General features: G+C 28.6%; 3 protein-coding genes across 4 annotated transcripts; 2 read left to right on the top strand and 1 right to left on the bottom strand.

The window, feature by feature from the left end:
* Window positions 1–68: 68 nt before the first annotated feature.
* On the bottom strand, window positions 69–8,198 carry LOC112691835 (SPARC). The gene is made up of 8 exons (XM_025566249.1): window positions 8,085–8,198; window positions 4,517–4,613; window positions 3,700–3,856; window positions 1,353–1,468; window positions 1,147–1,293; window positions 858–1,060; window positions 289–436; window positions 69–191 (listed from the first exon to the last, which is right to left on the bottom strand). The coding sequence occupies exons 2-8, from the start codon at window positions 4,598–4,600 to the stop codon at window positions 144–146; spliced, it is 903 nt and encodes a 300-aa protein (XP_025422034.1). The 5' UTR covers window positions 4,601–4,613; window positions 8,085–8,198; the 3' UTR covers window positions 69–143.
* On the top strand, window positions 1,472–2,777 carry LOC112691829 (NAD kinase 2, mitochondrial). The gene is made up of 3 exons (XM_025566236.1): window positions 1,472–1,753; window positions 1,812–2,067; window positions 2,135–2,777. The coding sequence occupies exons 1-3, from the start codon at window positions 1,472–1,474 to the stop codon at window positions 2,719–2,721; spliced, it is 1,125 nt and encodes a 374-aa protein (XP_025422021.1). The 3' UTR covers window positions 2,722–2,777.
* Window positions 8,199–12,839: 4,641 nt separating the features above from the next.
* LOC112691394 lies at window positions 12,840–15,664 on the top strand. 2 transcript variants are annotated; one of them, XM_025565645.1, is made up of 2 exons: window positions 12,840–13,130; window positions 14,622–15,664. In XM_025565645.1, the coding sequence occupies exon 2, from the start codon at window positions 14,657–14,659 to the stop codon at window positions 15,092–15,094; it is 438 nt and encodes a 145-aa protein (XP_025421430.1). In that variant the 5' UTR covers window positions 12,840–13,130; window positions 14,622–14,656; the 3' UTR covers window positions 15,095–15,664. The 2 variants fall into 2 exon arrangements, with proteins under 2 accessions (XP_025421430.1, XP_025421422.1); XM_025565637.1 differs by having other exon boundaries at window positions 13,214–15,664.
* The last annotated feature ends 103 nt before the right edge of the window (window positions 15,665–15,767 follow it).

Here is a 15,767-nt window from a genome sequence, read left to right as displayed (position 1 = left end):
TTTTTATTATTATTATATTATTATAGTTACACAGAAAAAGTAAACTGAAATAAAATGTATATAAATACTACAAAAATGTTATACTCATTAAATAATTTTTAAATAAAATTGCCTTCTGTAAACATATTTTATAACAATATTTGTTAGTTAAGATCATAACGTAAGTCATCACATTCTTCTTCCAATATTTCCTGAAACAATAAGTCATTATAATATATATTGATATATCAGCTTTTCTATTCATTAATTCAAAATTGCTCGTATTTTTAATAAATATTTAGTACTCACATAAGGTATTTCCAAACAATTACCCCACTCTTTAAGTGTAATCATGTGATCATTATCAGCATCACATTTATTTAAAAATGGAGCTATACAATGTTCCAAGTACAAAAGTGGTGCTCTAATTGGGAACAGTTCATGTCTTGATACAGCCCTGAAATTCAATATATAGTAATTTAATATAGTTGTATTTTGAAAACTGTTGCAAGTAAAAGAATTTGTTGCATTAATTGTACACCATTAATACATGTGAACAAATTTTTAGATCTTTTTAAATATGTGTATAATTGCTTAAATAATTTTAAAAGCAATTTTAGTTTCTTGAGAATTTTATAGAATCCTAGAAATGTTATGTTTTGATTAAATAAAATTTTTGACCAACTTGTCACCTAACTTTATAATTTGTTGAAAATCATATTTTTATACTGTTAGAAAACACAGCATATTGTGCATGAGTTAATGATATTTAACCACAAATTAAAATGATAAATGTTTAATAATTTAGTCAATTGATATTATTTTGTAACATTATTATTATTATTATTATTTTATTAATTAATTTATTAAAATCTTACTTATCATGTGGGTGGCCATCCAAATCACACCACTTCCAAACTGCAGCATTACTCCAACGTTTTGTCATGTTTGTCTCTGCATCTCGTATCATTCTTGTGAAATGAGGACTAAGTTCTTCTCTTTCAGCTAAATCTTGCATTATCTGGAATAGCCATTCCCTCATTCTCCTTGGAAAATCGGCCATTTCAGAATCGGAACATTTCTATAGATTTATATGAATATTGGTGATTTAATTTTCAACTATCAAATTTATTAATATTTTAGTTGAACAACTTAGTTAAAACTTACAGCTAATTGTTTACAAACACCATAGTACTCTACATGCAGATGAGCAAATTCTGGATTTTTGCATTTCTCTGTATTTTCTTCACAGTTACAACGCATTCTGTGAATTTCACAGTCAGAACCCCATGTTTCATTATAGTTTGAACAAACCTGTATAATGTATATTTTTAAATTTAAAAATTTGTACCATGTTATTTTATTAATCTTACCTTTCTTCTATCATCTGTTTCAATAGGACAGTCTGAAATACAAACACATTCCGCTTCACCAGCTTCAGTTAACTTACATACACGACCGGCACCACAGTGATTTTTTTGACAAGGACCTAATGATTACCAAAAAAGCATTCAAACAAATGTGTATCGGACGCAGATATATGCAATTATGGAAGGGCAAAAAAGTTTTATTAGTAGCAAAATATACAAGAGTTGAACGTGAACGTCTTGAAAATGCCAATGTTTCAGAAAAACAATTACTGAGTAAATTAAGTGACCAAGGTGTTAATTTAAAAACAATTTTAGAATCACACAATGAACATTATAATATTGTAAAAGAAGTGACTGCTGCAATAAATGGTTTGGATGTTGAATCAAAAATTATAAATTTGAAGGTAACATATTATTACATTTTAATAGAGAATAATTTAATAAACTGTGTTATTTTTCAAGGATATCAATACTGCTGCTGTATCTTGGGCTGATGTTCTAATTGCTATTGGTGGAGATGGAACATTCTTAGTCATGTCCAGTTATGTTCAGGACAATGAAACTCCAGTAGTAGGCATTAATTCTAATCCAAGTTCATCACTTGGCTATTTATGTTTACCAGAAATCTGTTCTCGAAATATACAGAAAACATTTGATACATTAGAAAAAGGAAAATATTCATTTATAAATAGAAGACGTATAAGAGTGACAATGAAAGGTAAAGAAATTATAAAACACTTGCTTTTAAAATAGGTCATATCATTTTTATTTCTTTTTTTTTTTAGGAAAGAGGGAACCACCAGTAAATATGTATCAAGATTTTGTAAAAATAAGACCAGATTCTCATTCAACTCATGATATGTTAGCATTAAATGAAGTATTTATTGGTGATAAAATGCCAGGAAGAACATCTGAATTGGAGTGCCAATTTGATGGTAATTTACCATTAAAGATTAAATCATCTGGATTATGCATAAGTACAGGAACAGGATCAAGTGCTTGGAGTTATTCTTTGAATAAAATTAATATTGACGAAGTTCGAAGGATTTTAAATCTCAGCAAACAATCTGTATCAGAACAAGAATGTATGAAAATAGTCGATGAGTACAATAAAAATCTAGTTTACAGTCCAGACTCTGAATATCTACAGTACACAATTCGAGAACCTACAGGAAGATCACTTTGGCAATCAAATGATGAACTAGTTAAGTCTGATAAAATAAAAAAAGAAGCACTTGTTGAAAACCATTGTGAAGAAGGGTGTATTATACTAGATGGATTTTTAATTTATGCATTCCCTAAGGGTGCACAGGCTATTTTATCCTCAAAACCAGAAGACTCAATAAAATCTGTTTGGATAAATGTTGACTGAAATATGTATAATTGATTTTTGTATATTTTCAATCGGATTTAAAATTGTGATATTTTATTAATAATACAATTTTAATTAGTTAGTAATAAACACTAATATTTAGTCAAAAAACAATAAAAAATTGTGTTTAACTTTACTTTATTATATTATTTTTATTATTTTATATAAATATATAAACGATGGTGAAAAGTTAAAATATCCAACCTTTTATTATGACCCTAATATAATTATTATTTTTAAGATTTTATTAAATTAGATTTTATACATAATTGTAAAAAAAAGTGGCTAATAATTTCAGTTTAATATTAATATTATATTTTTGTTGTTATATATTTAAATATAATAATTCAAACTGAAAATATTGTTTTATAAGTGTTTTATCATTTTAGTTATAATTTAATGACAGTTCACACTTAATTTTGAACTGTTCAGCTTTATCCAACTAAAATCTCCAAACTGAAATTATCTCCTTCTTTAGACATGAAAAATTACTTTATTTATAAACATATATGAACAACTTTTTACTAATTTCATATTTTAACATTAATACCATTAATAATTGGAGGTTTAGAATGATTGGTAAAAATGTATTATGTATAATTTTGAACTTACGAATTATATCCTAATTTCAATAGGATAGTTAATTAAAACAACTGTATGTAGTTGTAATTTTAAATTTATCAGACAAAATTAATCAAACAAATTTAAGTATATATTTGATTAAATATCAAAACAAACGTTTTATAGATAAGACCCTAAAAAATTAATAAAAATAAAATAACATTTTTATTTGTGAGAGTTTATAGATTTTAATATATTAATTTCAGAACTAATAAAATCCTAGTATTACTTTTATAAAAAAAATATCAAAGGCTATAAATAGAACTTATTTTATTATTATTATTATTATTATGATTGATACAGACTGGAATTATTTTATTTAAGTTTCTAATAATATTTTTAACAAAAAATAATTACTTTGTTGTTCGACAGGCATTTCCAGATTTTGTGATATATCCACCTGGTATGGTGCCGCATTCATTTCTTTTTCGTCTTGGGCTGCTTTAACCATAATGTTTTCTATATCATCTTTTGTAAAACCATGGATTTTATTTTTAAACTTTTTAGACTTTCTCTATAAATAATTAATAAATAAAAGAATGCATTAATTTTAAATTTCAAAAAATTAATACATTATTATAACAATATAATTACTATATAAAATGTTGGTCTGTTTAAACTTATTTAAAAATTTAATTTCGATTATGACATAAAATAAAATTGTAATTGATACACAATTAATTTTAGTTCTAAAAGTTATTAGTAAATTTCATTTCTGAATGAAATTTTCTGAACAAAATTTTAAACATTTTTTGAATTTTACTGTATCTAAATTATTGATACAAATTACAAATTACAGGTATTTAGTAGATTTTTAAAAATTCCCATGTTAAATAATTTACAAATGAATACATTAACACAGTGACAACTACTACATCACATTTTTTTTTAAATGTATTTATGAGTATTATTGATTATAATTTTTAAACTTATTTAAAAAAATTTATATTTTTTTTTATTATTTATTGGTGCTTAATTTATTATCTAACGTAAATCTTATTTATGTTACATATTCTAATAAAACATTTATGTCTAATATCGTAAAATATAATTTTTAAACTTTTCTTTTACTATTTCTTATTGCAAGTGCTCTGTTAAAAATATAGAATGTACCAATGTTGTATGATAATATGATTTTTCAAATGATTACAAAACAATAATTGAATATTTTTACCTGTTTTTCTTCCAAAGACATAGAGCGTTCACAAAGTACTAAAAGTACTAACGTTCCGATTACAATAGCATTGAAATGAACCATATTGAAATAGTCTCTTAAAAATAAATAGGTAAGTATACACAAATGATTAAAATATTATATTTATAATAAAAAAAAAAAAAATGTAATTTATTTTCAAACTCTTTTTACATTTTAGAAATGTTGTTGATTTGACTTATATATTTCATAAAAAATAATAATAGAGTGAACTAATTCATAACTATATACAGTGCCGTCGTTAGCGAGCAAGCAACTTAGGCAATTGTCTAGGGCATCGCACTTCAAATAAATTCGGGGCTCACAATTTGTCAAGTTAGAATTGTTAAATATATTTAGAAGTAAGGAAATTATACTGATTTTGCTTAAGGCCTTGCAAAAACTTGCGACGGCACTGACTATAGATCATTACTGTAGACACATTCATATGTTTTATTATTTTATTTTTTTTTTAAGTGGAATAATTTTCAACTACAATTTAACTTAAATTATTTAACTAAAAACTTTAAAGAGATCCATTACTTTTATTTTCATTTAAAAACTCGAAAACAACGACTTAAATCTATAGCGCCTTAGTTTAATATTGAAGATGAATTAAATGCTTTTACATTTTCTCATTAAAAGCATTTAAGAAGACCACCCGTATCGTATTTGTCGTAATTTCGAATTGGTTATATGAAAACATTCAACATATATATTTTTTAAGGAGCATATTTCTATTCGTAAAATTAAATATACAAGACCTAATTATTATATTATAGTCTTGTCCAGCAATTCGTATTAATTACGTATATTAAATAAAAATGAATTAGGTTAATTAATTTTGCAATTATTTTTTTTTCTTAAGAGAGAGTTTAATGACGGCATTTAATTGAAATACAAGTCATCTATATTTATATAAGTAGCTACTTATAATAAACTTATTAAAAAAAAAAAAAAACAATAACCATTCAAAAATTATTTTTAATTTCCTAATAAAAGCTTTGAAAATCTTCAATTGTAACTATTTAATCCAATGACATTTAACCAACTAGATATATATATTTTTAAATCTAAGTACAAAATTGTTTAAATATTAATCACTTAGCGTTATGAGTATATTATTTGTAAAATTGGTTATTTTTCGATTATTCGAGGATCATATTTAAAACGTATCATTGATGCCTATACCTAGACTAACCTAGCCCCTATTTTTCATAAAAATTCGTACACTTTTTTTATTGATACAGAGTCCCCTCTACCCCCTTCCATATAATTATAATTTGTAGTACAATGCCAATAATAATTTTTAGTAATAGTTTTTTTTTATTTACTATTAGTTTATTATTATTCTTAAATCTGAAAATATAATTTTGACTAGTATAAATCTGAAAATTGTTTACAAATTATTTTTTAATGTGGAATATATAATTTAAAATTTAATATATATATATATATATTTAAGTCCTCATCACCTGTCTTGATTAAACTGGCTTCCTGAAAAACACCTTCAAAGTACCTAGTCTTATTTTTTAATATTTAGTAGGTAAGTACACACTTCTCGAATCCGTAGTGCACACTTCCATTTTCGGACTACACACTTTGTATGTCGGATTGTAGTGTTGGGTTCAATAAAAAATAGGGACTTTGCCTATGTGTACTTTTTTTATGTTTAATTAAATCAATGATAGGTTGTATTACATAATACTCTCGTGTACAATAACCGCCAAACAAAATATCGAATTCCTACAGAAATATTAAGGGATTAGACATATAAATGGTCATATTATGACTGTTACGGGATATTCGAGGTACGCTGTATCTATTGGTATAATAAAACGTAGTTGGTAATATTTATAAGCCATTTTAAAGTTAAGGTGTAGGTACCTATATTCGTCTTAGTAATAGTAGGTATGTGATAATTGATATTTGATAAGATAAAATATTCAAATATATTATGTACTAGCACCTATGTTAATTTTACAGCAGACGCTGCCATCTACAATATTACCACATTGTGTTCCAGAATTGAGAAGAAATAATTAGTATATTTAGACGAAATGTTTATTTAAATATTCCAAGTGTTAAAAAACATAGGTACATCATTTGTAGAAATATAAAGTTACCTATTTAATATATATAGGTATATATAAATTTTATAGTTTAAAACAGATGTGTTTACAAATACCAACATTGAAAATATTTTAAATTTAATTGTTTTCTTATAGTTTAATTTTAATTAAAAATAAGATTTATTAAAATTTTGCATTTAAAGGATACTGCTCATAATTATGCATAATACGTAATTAGTAATTACATAAATTAAACCTGTTATTTATTGATTATTATAAATAAACACCCAAAAAGCATTCAAACACCCTCCAAAATGGTCAATTAAATTAATTAATTTATTAAGTTTCTACATACTAATTCACAATGTGAATTTAACATAGCATTTTAAAACGGAAATTACTACAATCTCAAATAAACAATCAAACAAACTTCCTTCCGTAAATTTTGAAAAATAATCACTGTTGAGATTAGCCGGATATTTATTCTTTGATGAATAGTATTTTAACCGGAACATTATGCAAAATGTATAATGCTTATCTGTATGACCTACCGGAAAAAAGTTATCAATAATATTTATAGATAAAAGTGTATTTTATTCTCATTATTCTCAAGCTTTAGCCTACATAATATACATATTTGACTACACTTATTATAACAAATGTGTTAGTTATAAAATTTTTTTAAAAATTCTTGAACAATTTAATAACCTAAACGTGGACCTACATTTGATTTCATAAACACTTTACTTGATGAATATTTTAAAAATGAGTTTTTCAGCCAGTAAAACAATAGTCATATGTTACCTTTTGATATATATATATATATATATTTAATTTATATAATTTATATGTAATTAAATATATATAATTTAATTTATGTCACGAACTCACTATGGACTATGACTGTTGATTGTTACTAAAAAATTATTACTAATTTATAAGACATAAGTAACAGAGTCCAATCAAAACATTGATAAAATAATAATCCAACACCATAACTAATACCTATAGCACCCATATTTATATGATTTTACTAGTTGAGTAAAGTCAGTGACTCAGTATATAGTTTTTCAGAATAATAACTAAAATCTAATTTAAAAATCGTTTTAGTAAAAACGTGTTTCTTAAGTAATATTTTGTATTATATTATTTATGCATGTATGTTTTAAATATTTAAATGAACAGTAATATTCAATATTATAAATACGTAAATCCTATAACTATCGTAATCTTATTATTGGTTGTACACATTGTATTAATTCTTTTCCATTTTATGTATACATACTGATCTTAATATTTTTGCTAATAGGTATTACGTGTTACATTTATATATACATATATGTATACATTTCTAAGAATTTAGATCTTTATTTATATACCTATAAAATTATCTAAATTTAATTAAAAAAAAAAAAAAATTAAATAAACATCCTTATACATAAAGTATTTAGGATTAAGATTTTAAAATAATACCTTACCTTTTCGTATTAGACTTAAAATAATGCAGCAGTTCAATCAAAGTTCATAAGAGCATACTAGATTCTGAACACTGTACGGCGGTCGGCGATCGTTTAATCCTCTAAACTATATTCGGAACAGGAAATTTGTTCCATCTGTTAACCAAGATGTATATTATCATATAGTTATCATGTGTTATTGAACTTCAACTCTCTCTGTTGATTAATAATTGTTAACCGTACTATAATAAACAAAGATTAATACTATAATATGATTTACACAATTATTGTTTTATTATTTCTATTACCTAAAGCTTAAAGGTAAGTAATAATATTATATTTAATAAAGACATATGCAACGGTGATTTTGTTTTTGTATACTGTAATAAATTATAAAAGTATTTTTTTAATTATTTTTAGTTACATTGAAGGTTTCGATCAAAAATTATTAATATTTTAAAAATATAAATTATTTTCTCCGTAATTCCGTGTAGTACAAAAAAATTACATAAATAATATATTTTATTTTTATTATTTTTTTTTCCAACGTGGGTAGTACTAGGAGGATGTATACCCCCTTACCTATGAATGATCAATTTATATAGTCAGAAATCGTCAACGAATTAAGTAGTATTAATATTGTAGAACTCTGTTTTAGAAAGCGGTCGGTAAATTTATGTATTTATAACCCACTCTTTTCCACCATGAATATTTGCTAGTCCAGGCCCTGACCAGGGAGACTGAAGACGGCCATAATCTACCATTTGACTTGGGCACTGACGTCTGCATCGTATTAACAGGGCCCTGCACCACTACTACGTGGCAACGAGCCGGATACCGGAGAGCACACGCTGTTGGGTGTCCGCACTGGAGCGATCTCAGACTTGCTGAATATGATGCACTGGAGGACGCGGTCCACACAGGGTGGTGACGTCGTAGACCTGCTGTGCGGACCTCGTGATCTTCCGAGACGAGACCCGGACCCTACCCAGCAGAGTCACGTTTAACGGGTGGCAAGGGGGGCCAATTGCCCCGATGCGGCAAATTTTTGAGGATCGACATAAAATAAAAATATATAATTATAATTTTTCTTTTGTATGATTGTATAACTATATTACATATTATTTCTATTACATTTATTATTTTTTATTTTGAATTGTAATTTTCTTAAGGGTGGCATATTTTAATTTGCCCGGAGCGGCTACATAGCTTAACGTGACATTACTGACCTGTACGGACCCCTTATATCGGCATGGTCACGCGGAAGACAATCGTGCATTGAGATGGCGCAAACGATCTTGTCCTGGAAATAGGAGGAAAGAGAGGGCAGGAGGTAAGCAGGTCGACGAACTCCACGAGCCGGTCCAAGAAGAAGGCGAAAGAGAATGACGATCTGAGAAAACGGAACCTAGGGAGGGTGCACGCATGTTCCACGTTATCTGGGTAGGGGCGAGTTCGGTCAGGTATCGATGACTCGTCTTGGCGATAGGCACCAGGGCGAGAGAAGCCATGTCAAACATATCGGAGCAGCACGTGACATCGTTGCTGGCGGATGCAGACCGGGTTGAGAAAACCAAACAAAAGACAGAACCAGATACAATGTCATAACTGCGTTACGAGATTACTGAAGTGACCACTTCACTACAGACATATCGATTGTCTAACAAGCGAGCAGCCACTCGTGGAGGGAACTTCTTTGGAAGTATAATTTTTTAAATACATTTTCGGACGGAAGCATCTGTATCCAACCGATCTTCGGTTATCACAAAAAAAAAAGATAAAAAGATTGTACAATTACAGATATATTATTGTACAGATTGTATGAAAAATAAAAATAAAAATTGTATTGCAAAATTCGTATGATGATGGTTGTTACAACACATACATAACAAGTACAATGCACACATACTTAACAACCCAAAAATACAAAAAATAAAATAAAATGGTGTGGGGGATGGTGGTATATATGTAAATGGTGGTGAAATATGAATGTATTAAAGGGTTGTTATCTTCCTCCTTGTTTAAGGGAGGGCTATCTGGGTTGTAAAGGTTCGAAAACCAATCAGCGAAATTATACAGTCTACCAAGCTAAATAAAGCAGCACTTACTTGTTTCACCATAGACCTTCAAATATCGATGTGAGGTTGAAAAAAAAGGATAAATGCAGAATTGAATTGCACTGGAACCGGATACTCTTCAACACTCGTATGAAGAACACAAGTCGAATGGATCACTAGTCAAAATAAACCACGCGTATAAACTCTCTTAATCTTATGATCGGTGCGCATGCACTGACGACCTAATATCAAGAGCTCTGGAAAGGGTAGTGTGTGTCCCTATTATATAGAGACGTATGTCGGTATGGATCTTGAGCGGTCCTTCGAAGATTAGTCTTTATTGTTCGATTTGTGTTGTCCGCGCGGGTATCGAAGGAACCGTTATTTATTTATTTAAAATGGTTTAAAATCACGTACATACAAATAGTTTACATTATTATAAAATATTTGTACCGTCCTTTACAATCGAATGATGCACATCATTACAATAGGATATAGTGGGTTAATTAACTTCCTCCTTGTTTAATGGAGGGCTCTCGGGGTTACAAAGGTTTAAGAGCCGATCATTACAACTGAACAGTCTGGCAAGCCAAATAAAATAGCACTTACTTGTACGGAATTGGGTATTCGGATGCCAAATAGGCTTATAAACTATCTTAGGAGTATAATGAAGTTGAAATAAAGAAAGACAGACACAGGATTTGATGAACCAAAGCTGGACATTTTTCAACATTCGCACAGAAAATTCAAATAGAAAAATGAATTTAAAAGTGAAATAATTGCACCTAATTATCACTTGTTACTAGAGATTCCTTGTTATATTATCTAACGGTGAGTGCGCACGCACTTACGACCTATGATCAAGAGCCCTTTACGTATGCACTGTTGGCCTATGGGCAAGAGCGCTGGGAGAGAGTTATGTGTCCCTGTTATATAAGGTCGTATGGCGGGGAATATATTTTGGACAGGTCCTTTGAAGATTCGACCTATGATGTTAATGGTATATTGTTGGGTTAGGCCTTTATTATTTGAATTGTGTTGTCTGTGCGGGTATCGAAAGAACCGTTATTTATTAGTTTATATCACGGTATAAAATGGTGTAAATCATTACACACAGTAAAGGTTAGTTCAGACTATGCCAGTAATTTAGTCGAGTGGTAAGTGATTTACTAACTACTAAACTACTCGACCAAAAAAATAGAATAGAATGGATTGACTAAACTAAATTACTTTACTAAACTACTCGAATAAATCGATCTGTTCATACATGGTTAATTACTAAAATACTCGCTACTTGACTAAATTACTGGCATAGTCTGAAGTCCCTTTAGTCGGGTACACAACGAAACAGGCGTAATGTAACTGTGTGTGTGTGGTGGTGGTATGGTGTGTATGGTGTTACTATATCATTCGCGCGTGTTCAGTTCGCGACGCTGACGATCCATCCGAGTGTCGATATTTTGTCGAACATCAAAGAAATGTTACGTTACGACACGACGCTAGACATGGACGGTAAACCAGTTGTTTGCAGCGAATCGTCCCCGGTGATATACTCATATATTCATTTGACATATATTTGTAATAACCAGGGGCGGATAGGCATAATCTGACCGGTCCGGAAAAAATAGAATACAGCGGCCCGCATGATTATATCCAAGTTCCAACTAAACAATTACCTCAACTTTGAGAGAACCCACCCGACAATCACCACCTTTTTTTTTCGACGTTCTTAAATAATATTTAAAATAATAATATATATTATACTATCCAAATTTACACTTGTTTCGCTCTCTTCTAACAACTTTACGATTTTTATCTCTTTTATTTTTTGCACCTCCTTTTCTTTTTAATTCGTTTTGAAGCATACCTGGTTATATAATATTTTAGAAATATTATACTATTTACATGGTTCGCGTATAATTATTGTGGAAAAACATAATATATCAGTAATCAACTTAGCCGTGGGATTTTATTAGTGACTATATGTGATAATTTAAATATGAACAATCAGTTATCATTATAGCACGGAATTATATGCATTAAAAACCAATCAAATATGCGCTAAAAGATCTTTAACATGCACAAGTATATGTTAAACACTAATATGTTAAAATATGCATTAAAGAAAAAAAATTGCACTCGAAATTTTGAATAAAATTTTAATTTTTAATTTTTGATCATTCAATTAAAATAATACGTAAAAAAATTACATTTAAAATTATGTAACCCCTCTGTAAATACTTTTTTTCTTCTTCATTTTAAAGGAATTTACTATGATATTTATAGATTTAAGCTAGATTTAAATATATATATATTATCAGTATTATATTTATTTACTTTAATTTGTATATATGTATATGTATAATAGTATTAGTAGTAATATTTTTCATCGGCCCATTTTTATCAATATAAGTAGCAGCCTACCGGGAAAATCCCGGTGTCCCGGCGGCCCTATCCACCCCTGGTAATAACTGATGGATAGATCAGCGAACAACCGATACAGAGTAGTGCTCGCCCCGAATGTTTGTAACATGTAACATTCAAACAGGGGCGTATTTAAGCACAGGCCCTATAGTCCCGGGCCTAGAGCGGCAACATTTGGAGGGCGGCAATTTTAATTAATTTTTTTTACAAAATTACAATAAGTATTTTTCATTTAATGAAATCAAACTTATAACTAATTTTTTGTTCGCACAAAATTAAACATCTTTCTACATGTACCTACTATATTATACACATACGCAACATAGTACGAGCACATAGATAACAAAACATACGCGCATTCAATACGGGTTCGGTAGACAGACAAACAGCGTAGTTTATAGTTATATAATGACAGGGAAATACCCGCTTATCGTTATGGAGCCGCCCGTCTTTAACTTTTATTCCAATTCTTTTAATAATAATAGGTATTCAATTTTATATAAACTGCATTAGTCATTACTGAATTGTTGGACAGTGGACACATGGACGATACACGGGCAGTATAATTTTTAAATCTTGACGACAGGTAATTTGTGAATTTATAACTTAATTATTATAAAATTATTTTGTACGTAAATTTTCTTAGAGATTTTATTTTAATTAAACTAGGTTATAAGTTGTAACAATGGCTGATGGTAGGAAAAGATTAAGTGGACATGAGTACAAAAGATTGTCGAAATTAAAAAACGAAAAAGAAAAAAATATTTTAAATAAAACTCCAAAATTGCATACGTATTTAAAAAAAAAATCCTGATTCGAATAGTGGTGAAAGCATAGAAGTAGAAACCCAACAAGTTGAAATAAATACAATTATTGATAATAATTCTGAAAAAATGTAGACACAGAAAAAAATTTCAATAAATCCGAACATTTACTTCCAATTTTTTTTGAAACCGATCCCGATAAATGGTTAATTAATGAATCTTTTCGTAACTATGTAGCAAAACATGGCTTAAATCAAAATCTAACCGATGATTTTTCTTATTCCGGTCGAAAATATAATGACAAAACACGGTATTTAACAAAAGTTTTTCAGAGGAAAATGTTAAATGGTGAACTTGCATTACGTTCATAGCTTGTATATTCTAAAAGTAAAGGTGTAGTATTTTGTGGGCCTTGTCGTTTATTTGAAAAAAGTTTAAACAAAATTCAACTTGTAACAGAGGGTTATAATGACTGGAAAAATGCCAATCAGCGTTTCAATTGGCATGAAAATAGTCAAGAACATAAAAATTCAATTATAACATATAATTGCGAGGTAAAGAACCCGGAAAAATTGATAACAGTTTAGTACTACAACTACAGGAAGAGACTATATACTGGAGAAATGTTTTGAAAAGAGTAGTTGCTACAATAAAATCACTAACTTCTCGTGGATTACCGTTACGTGGTCATAATTCTATTTTTGGTTATAATCACAATGGAAACTATATGATGTTTTTAGAATTATTAAATCAATTCGATTAATTTTTAGCAGATCATATTGCACGTTTTAGTAATAAAGGAAGCGGTACAACTTCTTATTTATCACACGGTATTTGTGATGAGTTTATACAATTAATTACGAAAAAAATGAAAAATACTATAATACAAGAGTTAATGAAATCTAAATACTTTTCAATAAGCGTAGATTCTACCCCAGATATCTCTCATGTCGACCAACTTTCTTTTATGGTGAGATATGTACAGCATAACGGCTAACCTATTGAACGTTTTTTATGTTTCACTCCTAATACAGGACACAAAGCTGAACAATTAGTAGATGCTATTTTAAATATTTTAAAGGTTCATAACATTGATATTGCTAATTGTCGAGGACAGGCATACGATAACGCCAGTAATATATCCGGCATTTATACAGGTTTGCAGGCCCGAATAAAAGTATTAAACCCCTTAGCTTATTTTGTACCATGCGCTGCACACTCTTTAAATCTAGTAGGAACATCTGCCGCAGAATGTTGTAGTGATGCATCTTCATTTTTTGGACTTATTCAACAACTTTACAATTTTTTCACAGCATTTACTCATAGATGGAATATTTTACACGACAATATGAAGCAAAATTCATACACACTTAAATCCTTATCAATAACTAGATGGTCAGCTCGCGCGGATGCATGTAGAGCTTTAAATGCATCATGGTCAGAAATAATAAACTCATTATCACTTATTAAAAATAATGAAAACGAAAAATGCATTACCAGAAACGAAGCCAAAGGTCTTTTTAAAAGTTTACAATCTTTGGAAACCGCATTTTTGACCGTGTTTTGGACATATGTATTAGAACAGTTTAATATAACTAACAAAACTTTACAAGGTACTGCAATTGATATTGGTACTGCTTCAAAGTTATATACATCGCTTATTAATCTTATTCGAGAAACTCGGGATAGATTTGACTATTTTGAAGAACAAGCAAAAACTATGTCAGGAATTGAATTATATCAAGATGGAAAGTCCCGTCTAAAAAAAAAGGAAAGTATTTTATGATAAAAAAAGCGATACTGATACATCAATGAATGGTCGTGGAAAGTTTAAAATATTTACATTTTATGTGGTTATTGATCGAATAGCAAGTGAATTAGAAAAATGGCGACAGGCTTATGATTTTTACTACACAAAATTTATCGTACTCCACAAGCTTATTTCTTTAAGTGTTTCGGAAATAATAGAATTTGCCAATAAGTTACAAGAATGTTACAAAGATGATATTAAAAAAGCATTTTCAACAGAATGTATACATTTTAAATCCTATTTGGAATCTTCAAATAAACAAATTAATTGCATTTCTCCTCTACAAATGTGTAAATTATTACGAGAAGATTCTCTTACGGACGTGTATCCTAATATAGATATAGCACTTAGAATATATGTTTGTACTCCAACTTCTAACTGTACTACTGAGCGTTCTTTTTCATGTCTTAAACGAATCAAAAATTATTTAAGATCGACTATGGGCAGTGAAAAACTCAATAGTTTGACTATATTGAATATCGAAGCGAATTTACTGTCGACTTTAAATTGCGATGATTTAATTGATGCATTTGCCGAGGAAAAAAGTAGAAGAAAAAATTTAAAGTTTTAATATTTGTAATTTAATGTTCATTAATAATGTATATTTTTTAATATAATATTATAATATAATAAATTGTATATTTAAATA

This window comes from Sipha flava, unplaced genomic scaffold, assembly GCF_003268045.1.
Source record: "Sipha flava isolate LNK unplaced genomic scaffold, YSA_version1 115_pilon_pilon, whole genome shotgun sequence".
Taxonomy (NCBI): domain Eukaryota; kingdom Metazoa; phylum Arthropoda; class Insecta; order Hemiptera; family Aphididae; genus Sipha; species Sipha flava.
The sequence above is the reverse complement of the archived record's forward strand: the minus strand, read 5'-3'. Positions and strand labels throughout refer to the sequence as shown.

Coding starts and splice junctions, on each gene's coding strand:
- LOC112691829 (XM_025566236.1), top strand. CDS start 1,472: ATGATTACCAAAAAAGCATTCAAACAAATGTGTATCGGACGCAGATAT. Junction 1,754..1,811: donor CAAAAATTATAAATTTGAAG/GTAACATATTAT, acceptor TTATTTTTCAAG/GATATCAATACTGCTGCTGT. Junction 2,068..2,134: donor TATAAGAGTGACAATGAAAG/GTAAAGAAATTA, acceptor TTTTTTTTTTAG/GAAAGAGGGAACCACCAGTA.
- LOC112691835 (XM_025566249.1), bottom strand. CDS start 4,600: ATGGTTCATTTCAATGCTATTGTAATCGGAACGTTAGTACTTTTAGTA. Junction 1,294..1,352: donor AAACAGATGATAGAAGAAAG/GTAAGATTAATA, acceptor TACATTATACAG/GTTTGTTCAAACTATAATGA. Junction 437..857: donor GATGGCCACCCACATGATAA/GTAAGATTTTAA, acceptor ATTGAATTTCAG/GGCTGTATCAAGACATGAAC.
- LOC112691394 (XM_025565645.1), top strand. CDS start 14,657: ATGAAGCAAAATTCATACACACTTAAATCCTTATCAATAACTAGATGG.